The sequence below is a fragment of the Pseudorasbora parva genome, chromosome 20, assembly GCF_024679245.1.
Source record: "Pseudorasbora parva isolate DD20220531a chromosome 20, ASM2467924v1, whole genome shotgun sequence".
NCBI classification, from domain to species: Eukaryota; Metazoa; Chordata; class Actinopteri; order Cypriniformes; family Gobionidae; genus Pseudorasbora; species Pseudorasbora parva.
In genome coordinates this window covers 3,443,909-3,455,571 of record NC_090191.1, presented here as the reverse complement: position 1 = coordinate 3,455,571, position 11,663 = coordinate 3,443,909, and the positions used below count along the sequence as shown (strand labels likewise).

Genomic DNA, 11,663 nt, shown 5'->3' with positions numbered 1-11,663 from the left:
AGAAACAGAGCTGATGGTGAACAGAAACAGAGCTGATGGTGAATAGAAACAGAGCTGATGGTGAACAGAAACAGAGCTGATGGTGAACAGAAAGAGCTGATGGTGAACAGAAACAGAGCTGATGGTGAACAGAAACAGAGCTGATGGTGAACAGAAACAGAGCTGATGGTGAACAGAAAACAGAGCTGATGGTGAACAGAAAACAGAGCTGATGGTGAACAGAAACAGAGCTGATGGTGAACAGAAACAGAGCTGATGGTGAACAGAAACAGAGCTGATGGTGAACAGAAACAGAGCTGATGGTGAACAGAAAACAGAGCTGATGGTGAACAGAAAACAGAGCTGATGGTGAACAGAAAACAGAGCTGATGGTGAACAGAAACAGAGCTGATAGTGAACAGAAACAGAGCTGATGGTGACCAGAAAACAGAGCTGATGGTGAACAGAAACAGAGCTGATGGTGAACAGAAACAGAGCTGATGGTCAACAGAAACAGAGCTGATGGTGAACAGAAACAGAGCTGATGGTGAACAGAAACAGAGCTGATGGTGAACAGAAAACAGAGCTAATAGTGAACAGAAACAGAGCTGATGGTGAACAGAAAACAGCTGATGGTGGAAGTCTCTGTTAGCTCCGCAGCACACTGTGGTCCAGGACGCAGTGTCCTGATGATGTTGTCGAGGCACGACAGCTGAAGACCAGATGATGGATCTTCATGACGATTCAAACGATGGGGATCGCCGCAGCACCATGCAGGAGGCAGAACATTTTTCCGGGCACTTCTGTGGACACACTGGGGTCGGCGCAGAAGTCCAAGCCGCACCACGGCCGCAATGCACGATGGAACAGCGGCGCAGCCGAGAAGCGGAACATCCCAACATCATGCCGGACGCCGATGACGATGGCCCGGATGACGCTAGCCCGGTGCAAACTTCAGCCACCATGCAGCTTAAGCCCAAGGGAGATCACCAGTGAGCAGTCGCGGCGAGAAACATCAAATATGCATAAGGAGTCGTTTGCTCTCGAAATGCTCTCGCGGTATTTATGAGCCGATCGGTCTGTGCAGCGCTGCTGCATCGAACAAGCCACTTCCTCCATTGCTCGTAGCCTACTACATCAGCTGTACACCTGTACACTCATTATTGCGGTGGATTGTGGGATTGGATTAGTGCACTCAAAAACATCCACTATGGTTTCGGACACCACTACAAATGGCTGTCCCCTCAAAAAGTGCCCTATTTAAGGGTATAGGGGGCGATTTCGGACACAGCCCAAGTTTCGTTTTGATTGATCAATGTTTGGCCGAGATACAGCCTCAGAAACCATTCTGGCTCAACATCATTCATTTTGTGAACTTTTTGTCACCAGTAGGTCAAATTCTGCGGCAGTGTTTTAACCTAAATAATTGTAGAACAGAAAAGTAATACTTATTTATCTGTTATAGTAATAGTTTATGATTGTACCAAATGTCAAATACTGACACATTGGAAAGTCCATAGAAAATTAGATAACGTAAAGTAAATAAAACTAAATAAATACAAAATAATACGAATAATAGAAAGAGTGAAAGAAATACAAATGTCAACTATGATATGAAGAGTAATCGGCACTAGGTGAAGGGATATAGCCTGAGCTTCAAGTTTTTTAAAAAAGGGCACATTTCTCGTAGTTTATGAAAAAGAGGAATCAGTTCTCCTGTTTAGGGATTGCAAAAGAGGGGACCAAGTCAATATGATGTGCAAATGCAGTTAATTGCTCCAAATTTGAGTGTACTAACAATAATCTGACCATTGATTTATTGAGAGTTCTTTCCCATTTGTTTCTTTGCTACAGTCAGTGAGATTAATAAAAATGGTTTGAGATGGTTAGAAATCTGTAATGTAGACATGTCCCCTAGCAGAGCTATTATGGGACAAACTGGGATGCTGAGCCCAAGGATATCTGAGAGCCTATTCATCACCAACCAGAATGACCGAACAAGTGGACACTGCTAGAATGCAGGAAAATAATCATCAGTGTTCTGTGTATAATCTTATATTGAATCAATTGGATTCTGTCATTGCAAGACACACAATAAATATTATTGCAAACTTCTGGCCAGTTGATATTTTGATCTGTACCTAGGTCATTAGCCCATTTTTGCATTGGAGCGACCATATCATTTTCTGAAGACTTAAAAAAAGTATATTTGTGATAGTATTTTAAATGGCGCTTGAGTGAAGTGTAGTTCAGGAAGACCACTGATTGCTACACGATATCAGCTGACGCTCAGCTGACTTGTTACTTCACCTACTCTAAGTTATAGCAGGGGGTCCAGCCCTGCTCCTATACCCCTTTTCCACCAAGGCAGTGGTGGTGCTAGTTCAGAGCCAGAGCCTAGTTTCAAATCGCTTCTTTGTGTTTCTACAGCCAAAGCACCAGCTGCGAGCCAAGAAAAGAGCACCAAAACATTGCTGGGCTAGAAGTAAGAACCGCTTGCGGCTGGAGGTGAGGTTACGAACACAAACTTGTGACCGCCATTTTTTAAATAGCAGCTAATCAAGCTAACAGCTGCTCGATTGTAATCTCGTTCTATACAAATCATGGAGAGCTGCACGAATGCGTTGGATTCGCGGCGTTTTGATGCCGATGTAGGATCATAAAGCCATGAGCCATTGAGGGAAGGCTAGTTCGAGATGCATCGAACCAAACCGGTTCTTAAAGGCTCTCAAGTCAGCTAGAACTGCTTAGAACTGACACTAGCAACGGCTCTAAACTAGCACCCGGTTCATTCTGGTGGAAAAGGGGGGCTAGAGAGATACCATCCTGCAAATTTCAGTTCCAGCACTGCTCCAACACACCTGTCTGTAATTATCTAGCACCCTGATTACCATGATTAGCTGGTTCAGGTGTGTTTGATTCAGGTTGGAGCTCAAATCTGCAGGAAGGTAGCTCTGCAGGACCAGGTGTGTTTGAATGTTCTGTCCCTGAATGGAGCTGTCCCCGGAGCTGTACCCGGTTTACAGCTCATTCCAAACAACCCGCAGATATATTGGGAAAAAGCGCACAACCAACATCATACAGCAGCCGCTGGTTTTAGGAGCAAGAGTTTAGTGATCATTTTCACCAGCAGATGGCGCTGTGAGCTACGCTGACTCTGCTTGGCACGCCGCTACTACTTCATGAAGAACGTCGAGAGCAGAAAGAACGGCATTATCGTCAAATATCAAAAGAAACCTCGTTATCGCTTTCAAGGTAGTAACATACTAACTATTGGCTTTTAATGTAAAGTAATATTGTTTGTATGTACTTTATAACAGAGCCTCAAAATGTGTGGATTGATTTGCCCTGAAAAGTTCTGCAGTCACAACGCAGTGATTACCATACCTCTGAAATATAAATTAAATACAGTACATGTGCAGAATACATATACAATTTCTACCTAAAATAAGCCTAAAATGCTAAATAACATGACCAATTAAGGATAATAAGAATTATTTTCAGGACTAAACATAAAACTTTTGAAGTAAAAACATTCATTTATATAGTAAAGCCTAAACTTAAATACAGTTATACAATATTTTTGATTAGTTTTATTTATCCTGATTGTTTTAATTTTATGTATTTTTGTTAAGTCATGTTACAATATTGTTTTAAACTGCTTATTTACAATGGTTAATAGCCTAACTGCTTTAATTTGCTTTAATGTTTTTTTATTGTATTAAATCCAGACCAAAAATCCTAATAATCAAACTAAATCATAATGATTATTAATGTTAATAATAATATAGGGACTCCACAACAACAGAAACATTAAAATTATTGTCCCCGTTTTTGAACTAAAATACAACAAATGAGATTTTGGTGATATTTTGACCACTGAAATAGGAAATGTCCCCCAGTTACCATTTCAGAATTATGGTCACTGTTTTCACTACATTAGTTTGAATCACTAAATTTAGTGATGATAAATATTTGCAATAAATTTAGTCATGGATTATTATCATCTAAAATGTTAGAAATAGTTAAATCGTTTCAAATGTTTACATTTTGTATGTGTTTATCTGTTCAAAAGATTAATAAACCAGACACGGATGGCAGTGCTCTGTTTTAAGTCTTTTTTTTTTATTTTATTTTTTTACCAAAAATACTTTTTGCTGAAAGTACAATTCCTGAAGAAATTGTGAGTGGTGCTTGCCGTGGCAAAACTCGGGGCCCTGTGGCATTTGTGATGCAAAAAAGCCAAGCAACATGATGTTAGCATGATGCTAACATGATTAGCAAGTTGTTAGCATGATGCTAACATGATTAGCATGTTGCTAGCATGATGCTAACATGATTAGCATGTTGTTAGCATGATGCTAATATGATTAGCATTTTGCTAGCATGATGCTAACATGATTAACATGTTGTTAGCATTGATACTAACATGATTAGCATGTTGCTAGCATGATGCTAACATGGTTAGCATGTTGCTAACATGATTAACATGTTGCTAGCATGATGCTAACATGATTAGCATGTTGTTAGCATGATGCTAATATGATTAGCATTTTGCTAGCATGATGCTAACATGATTAACATGTTGTTAGCATTGATACTAACATGATTAGCATGTTGCTAGCATGATGCTAACATGATTATATCATCTTCAATTTTCGTATAAGTGACGAGTGTTTTTGAATTCATCGTTTGGCGTTATGAGTGCTCAAAGTTTTCGTAATGCTTTCTCGATGGGACGTTTTCGCTACTTTTTCGGCCCTGGGGCGAACCCCGCACCCCTGATCCCTTAGAAAAGACATAGCACACCATTCCCGATTGGGACGCACCTTTTGACAATTGCTTTGTTGGGTGTTTGACAAAATCTCTGGTTTATTAACACTGCAAATTAAGAATTCAGATTATTTAACAGATATTAATGTAATGAACAGATGAAAGCATTATTTACATTTATGCATTTGGCAGACGCTTTTATCCAAAGCGACTTACATTGCATTTTAAGGTACACATTATGGGTAGAATCCCTCATCAGTCTGTTCTGATTCATCAACACAGTTTCACTGATCCATAATAAACCCCAAACCCAGGATAGAGTGTGTGTGTGAATGTGGTCTGGAGTGTGTGGATGAGGCTCATTGTGTCTCCAGAGACGCTGTAGAAGGACAGAGTTCCTGCTCTGGGATCCACACACACTCCTACTCTACGACTGATGGGCTTTACAGGGAGTTCAGTGCGTGTGTTATTGTGACTGAATGAGTAACTGTAGGAAGTGCAGAGCAAACTCCAGGACTGATCATTAGATCCAAACACACACTCTTCACCCCACCCCTTCCTGCTGATGCTCTTATATGACACTGATATACACACAACACCACTCCACTCAATCTCCCAGTAGCAGCGTCCACACACACTCTCTCTACACAACACCTGAGGATACACATCAAATCTGTCTGGATGATCAGGATACGGCTGGACTGTGCGAGTGTGTGTAATCTCTCTGTTCCCCTCAGACAGACGGAGGTGTGTATTTGCTGTGTTCGGGTCCAGAGTGAACTTTTGTGAAACTGATGAAGAGAAAACACATCAGAATCAGGAATTATGAATCTGATCTTATAGTGTAGCTGAACTCTTCATGATCAATATATCAGCAGTGTCTCAGTACAGTTACCAGATATCCTGTGCAAATCTTCAGGGGTGGTAAGTAATCAAGTAAAAATACTTTGATACTTTACTTAAGTATTTTTTTCGGGGATCTGTACTTTACTTGAGTATATTTTATTTGCATCTACTTTTACTCTTACTCCACTACAATATTAAAGGCAAAGTTTACTTTTTACTCCAATACATTTCCCCATGCCCGCTCCAAGTATTAAGTATTTATTACACTTGATTTCCAAACCGGTCTGGTCGGTCATGGATGATCCAGTCGGGTATAGACTTGGAAAAGCTGACAGGTCAGGTTTGCCACACTAACGTTAGCTCAGTGTTTCCCCAGCTTTTTTATTTTGCGGCACACAATTTACTATGAAAACATCGGTAACATTTTACAATACAGGTGCACTATTATAATTCATGCCTAACTAATGCACAGATAATCATGAGTTAATGTATTACTAATGAAGAACTAAACCATTTATTAATGATTACTGCATCAGCAACTAATGAACATTCTTTATGATTAATAGATTAAGTAATATATGAATTTCTATTCATTAAATATGACATCATTAATTCCCTAATAACATATTACATTAACTAATAATGTAAATTCATGTATTCAAAGCATGCATTCCGACTCTCAGTTGTGTTTAATTCATCATTAATCATAACAATTGGCAAAATTATATTATGACTTTACTTGTTGAGGCACATGACTATTAACTAATTGTTACGTAATATGTCATTGTGGTTATGGCTTTTGAATTAATGTTGAATTAGTTAATAGTATCTTGCTCCTCATCTGTTTTATGGAGCTAATGTTAAGGAACATGTCTATTTTAAGTTTAACCCTTATACTGCGTTAAGGGGCTTCATTGTCGCAAATCTAACAATCTTAATTGCAGTATCTAATCTTATCATTTGTTCAATTAAAGCATTGCATATCAGTCCCAAAAGATTTTATCTGCTTAATTATTGATATTTACAGTTAATTTGAATATTTACTTTTTACTTTTGGTACTTGAGTACGTTTTAAATCTGATACTTTTGTACTTTTACTCAAGTAATGTTTGAATGGAGGACTTTCTACTTTTACTGGAGTATTTTTTTATTTAGGTATACATACTTTATTTAGATATATATACTTTCACTTGAGTATAACTTTTGAGTACTTTTACCACCTCTGCAAATCATTCCCATGATCAACTCTAAAGCTCTTCTGTCATGTTTTCTTTCTCCTTCTACAGGAAGAACATGAACACACACAGTGAGTTCTTCTGCTTGTTTTCTCAGTGACTTACATTGTAGGAAGTCGTTCCTGGTCCTGGGAACAATGTTGGTGAAAGTGACTGTGGAAATCAACAGACATGAAGAGTGTGATCATCATGTCAAGAGAAAAAGATCCCTGCATCCGTTCCTAAGACATTTCTAATATGATCTTCTACATGATATGAGATGATGGAGGATGATTTCTGAGAGCAGATGAATCTCCAGGACTTTACCTCTGTCAGAGATCTTCTTCAGCTCCTCTTTGCAGAAATCCTCCAGTTTGTCCTTCAGCTGACGGACAGATTCTGTCACTCCATCAAAAGAGGAGAGAGAGCTGAAGGGATTGTCATTGACGTCTGTAGATTCAGGAGGAGCTGAGAGAGACTGGAAACTCTACAGGAAACAGAAATCAAAGCTCATCACCTCCACACTTCAGCCAATAACCTGCACTACTGTCAGATTTGATCTTTAGTAACGCTCCTCAATCCAGCACTTTCACAGCCTCAGCTTCAGTCTTCTCATATTCATTATATCACGTTAGAGCTATACTGGGTAAACCCAGCGTGATCTGCCGGCGATTTGATTTCGCCCTGCAGTTCAGTCTGGAAACCTCTACATTAATTTCCACTGCTTTGGTTACACTTTTGTGGGAACCAATAACAGACTGGCTTATCCACCTGCTATTGGCGGATTTAACACGATGACGGATAGAGAAATGGGTCGTTGCCCGTTGATCACGCCTCTTGTGGTCTGATTGGTTGAAGGACTATCCAGTTGCATACAGATATATTTGAATAATGCTCGTTGATCACGCCTCTTGTGCAGTAGAAAATACAGAGCAGAACAATGTTTGATCTTAAATTGAGCTTGGTCTGGTGATAGCCAGACAAAGGTTAGAGCCAGAAGTTCTAGCATTTGACACTCCAGCTGGAGGGGGCGCCACTGAGCACCTCATTACCACAGTAACATATTCACACGGCACTTTAGCAAACATTCACCACATGCTAAGTACATTTAAGATTGATATTAGCATATAGCCCAGGTGATATGTGCAAAATTTAAGGTGATATGTTAACCTTTTCATAAAAGCATAAAAATGGGTAAACTTGTAAAACTGGTACAGTTTGGGATCCTGAACATTTTCAGAAATGGAGCCATCGCAAAAACGCCTCGTGGTGGCCATTTTGCTTTCCACCACAACCATAAGTTTTTGCATCTTATCTCTTGTACTAAATATGATAACACAGATAATGTGATGTGTACTTCTATGTTTTGATGGGAAAGGATTATGATCGTGTAAGGTATGTACTATTGGGTATCATAGTTTTGTGATAAACCTGCCCTCTAGTGGTGACCTGTAGTTTTGTCATTCTTAAAAAGGGAAGATGTGTTCGGAGTTTAGCCGACCGGATACGGTGAATGTTTAATCAGTCAGCGAGCTCTGCTTCACCTTCGTTGCTCTGGTTGGTTTAGCGCTATCCTATCGCGTGCAGAGGGAGTTTGAAAGACAACCGTTTATCCGCCCCTCAGATTGAGCTGTCAATGGTGAGTTTCCAGACCAAACATCGTGATGTGGGTCTGGCTTGTCAGGCTAGGTGTACGCAAAACTTGCCCTTGATAAATGCCGCGGCTGAAAACGATCGTCATTAGAATAACACGCCCCTATATATTCAAGTCTCCGCCTCCCCCACGCCCTCATTTTACGCCATGGACACACGGAAGACGGCAAAGAAGCGAAACTTCTCCGACGTGGAGATCGGGCGCGTCTCAATCATCTCACTAGTCCACTAGTCAGGGCACTGATTAGGACATAAGTCAACGGGCTGACTCACTGATCAGTGCTCTGACTACTGAACTAGTGAGATGATTGAGACGCGCCCATCGAGACCATCACCAGGGAAGTGGAAAACAAATGAAATTGTTTTATTTGGGAGTTTAAAGAGTGGGATTAAAGGCACCCACAAAAACTGTTAATAGTGTGGGGGTTGAGAAGCGCACTCCAGCAGTTTAAAGCTGTTTGGATGAGAAATTACCACAATGCATTATTTAACAGCACATGTTTTGAAACTATTAGCATTTAATTTCGTATCTCGGCACATGTAGGCTATTGGGGTGTACGATAGTGATGATGATGTGGAGGACCATTCATTCACATTAATAATTGCATGACAATTTGTAAGATTCTTATTATTATTATGATTTTTATTATTAATGACACCTATTGTTATTTAGAAGAAGAATGTCATTAGGCCTACAAATCAAACGCTTTGGTATAGTCACACAAATTAAACATTGAAGTCCATGCTGCACAGAAATAAACACTGAAGTTTATAATTACTATGTTGTTGTTGGTGTTGTTTTTTACAGTGGGTCATAATATAGCATATCTTTGTCAGTGCGTTTTGTGGTGTTAGGAATTGTTTTTCTGCGCATTTTCGCACTAACTCAAACGTGCGTACACCACCTCCTGAGCTGGCGGAGGATTTGAGCGTGCCGTACGCCAACGTCCATATTGATGAATCTCAAAGTCACCGTGGGTTTGGGTGTACGCTGGAAATTTGGTGTACGCACTTTTGATAAATGAGGGCCATTGTGTGTAAACGGCTCATTCTGCTCTCATGAAATGTTTCTCTGTGAGTCTCTCGTTCTTCTAGATCTCTGTTACCTGCAGGAAATGGATGTGATCCTGTGTGTGTGAAAGCTGCTCCAGCTCAGCGTCTCTCCTCCTCAGATCATTGATCTCCTGCTCCAGTCGCTCCAGTCGTCCTTCAGCTCGACTCACTGCAGTCTTTTCCTGATCTCTGATCCGCTGTGTGGCCTCAGAGCGGCTTCTCTCAATGGAGCGGATGAGCTCAGTGAAGATCCTCTCACTGTCCTCCACTGCTGTCTGTGCCGAGCGCTGTTAGGACACACATCACAATCACACAGTGGCTTCAGTGAGTCCTGACTGAGACTTCTCAAACTGCTCTTCTTCTCCAGACTCACCTTATGAGCCTCCACAGCCTCTCTCAGCTGCTGAAGATCTTTCTCTCTCTGCTGGATCCTCTGCTGGAACGACCTCTGCGTCTCCTTCAGCTGGTGCTAAAGACAAACCAATGACAGCAGAAACATCAGACTGTGTTACAGTTCCTGTTCACTTCTGCTGACGTCTGCAGTGTGAATGATGTTTCCTGATCATATGGTGCCAATCAGGGCCAGACTAGGACATCATTTCAGGCTGGGAAATATCACACCCATCCAGGCCATCCCATACACCCACAAAAGGTTTAGATCCTTAGGCTCAGCCTCTTTTGAACGGCACCTTCACTTCCCTTTTCCTTTTCTTCATTTTCCCAGCTATGTCTCGGTCTCGACTCTCTCCCTTGTGTTTTTTTATTTCTTTGCTTCTAACCCGTCACTTTACAACAGAACTGTCTCAACGGTGTTGTAAAACATTTTTTATATAAAATATAAGCGTTTTCTTATAATAGTTTTCTATGGGAGGAAAAGGTTTAGCGTGTAATTAAACGTGTTGTGTTCATATTCTGGGCTTTTTTTGTACATAGTATACTTTATTAGTGTTTATTACTGAGTTTGGTCTGTTAATAACACTCTTAATACATTAAGCCACATTAGGTGTTTTAGAAGGTCCCTATAAACAGTGTCAGCATTATTTCATCAGTGTGTGGTTTAAAGTTCATACCTGTTTCTCTGTCCTCTGAGCTGCAGCTGATACAGTGTCGTGGTTTTTATGTTCATCCATCATGCACAGCAGACATATACACGTCTGATCAGTGCGGCAGAAAACCTCAAGGAGCTTGTCGTGTTTCTGGCAGATCATCTCCTGCAGTCGTCCAGTGGCTTCAGTCACTTTATGTGGCTTACGGGAGTGATAGTCCTCATGACGGTCAAAATGAGTTTGACAGAAAGACTCCAGACACACCAGACAGGACTTGACGGCTTTGTGTTTTCTTCCAGTACAGACGTCACACTGCACATCTCCAGCTCCAGCGTAACAGTCATCAGGAAGTTTAGTCTTCTTCAGTTTGTCCACCACTTCAGCCAGCATGGTGTTTTTAGCTAAAGCAGGTCTTGGACTGAAGGTCTGTCTGCACTGAGGGCAGCTGTAGACTCTCATCTGATCCTCCTGATCCCAGCAGCCCGTAATACAGATCTTACAGTAACTGTGTCCACAGGAAGTTGTCACTGGATCCTTCAGGAGATCCAAACACACTGGACACAGGAACTCATCCTGAGAAATTCTGGCTTCTGCCATTTTACTGCGTGAATACAGAGACACAAACACACAACAGCTCAACTTCACTCCAGTTTCTGTTTTCCTGAAATGTGATTCCTGCTTCCTGGTTCTGTGTTGGAGTGACGTGTACAAAAGTCTGATCATAAAGTCACAGATCATAAAGTGTCCACTAGAGGTCAGTCTCAGACAGACACTCAAAGAATAAGTGACAGAGAATCAGGACAACACCATTAATAACTTCAGTGAAACTGCATCCTAATGATCACATCTATGTAAGTGTTTTAAACTATATAGGAAAAGTTATTTGCCTTGTTTTATAACAGTTCTTGACTAGAATTATCTACAGTGTGTTATTCTCCTCAGATGAACATCTAATGAACTGAAAATCTCTTCAGTCACAGCTTCATCCTTCATTCAGGGGATCCAGGCAAGTTATGTGGCATAGACATTGATTTTATTTAGACGTTCCCTCACATTTACTACGATTGGCACGTAACTGTGACAGAGGGCTCCGTCACGA

At 40.7% G+C, this 11,663-nt stretch overlaps 1 protein-coding gene across 2 annotated transcripts; it reads right to left on the bottom strand.

Annotated features, from left to right (window-relative positions):
- Positions 1-4,642: 4,642 nt before the first annotated feature.
- Positions 4,643-11,272, bottom strand: LOC137049270 (tripartite motif-containing protein 16-like). Of its 2 annotated transcripts, none has more exons than XM_067427769.1 (6): positions 10,589-11,272; positions 9,892-9,987; positions 9,572-9,805; positions 7,140-7,299; positions 6,939-6,986; positions 4,643-5,543 (listed from the first exon to the last, which is right to left on the bottom strand). In XM_067427769.1, the coding sequence occupies exons 1-6, from the start codon at positions 11,159-11,161 to the stop codon at positions 5,026-5,028; spliced, it is 1,629 nt and encodes a 542-aa protein (XP_067283870.1). In that variant the 5' UTR covers positions 11,162-11,272; the 3' UTR covers positions 4,643-5,025. The 2 variants fall into 2 exon arrangements, with proteins under 2 accessions (XP_067283870.1, XP_067283869.1); XM_067427768.1 differs by having other exon boundaries at positions 5,437-5,655; positions 6,819-6,986; positions 10,589-11,265.
- Between the last annotated feature and the right edge of the window lie 391 nt (positions 11,273-11,663).

Coding starts and splice junctions, on each gene's coding strand:
- LOC137049270 (XM_067427769.1), bottom strand. CDS start 11,161: ATGGCAGAAGCCAGAATTTCTCAGGATGAGTTCCTGTGTCCAGTGTGT. Junction 9,988..10,588: donor CTCAGAGGACAGAGAAACAG/GTATGAACTTTA, acceptor GTTTGTCTTTAG/CACCAGCTGAAGGAGACGCA. Junction 9,806..9,891: donor AGGCTGTGGAGGCTCATAAG/GTGAGTCTGGAG, acceptor GTGTCCTAACAG/CGCTCGGCACAGACAGCAGT.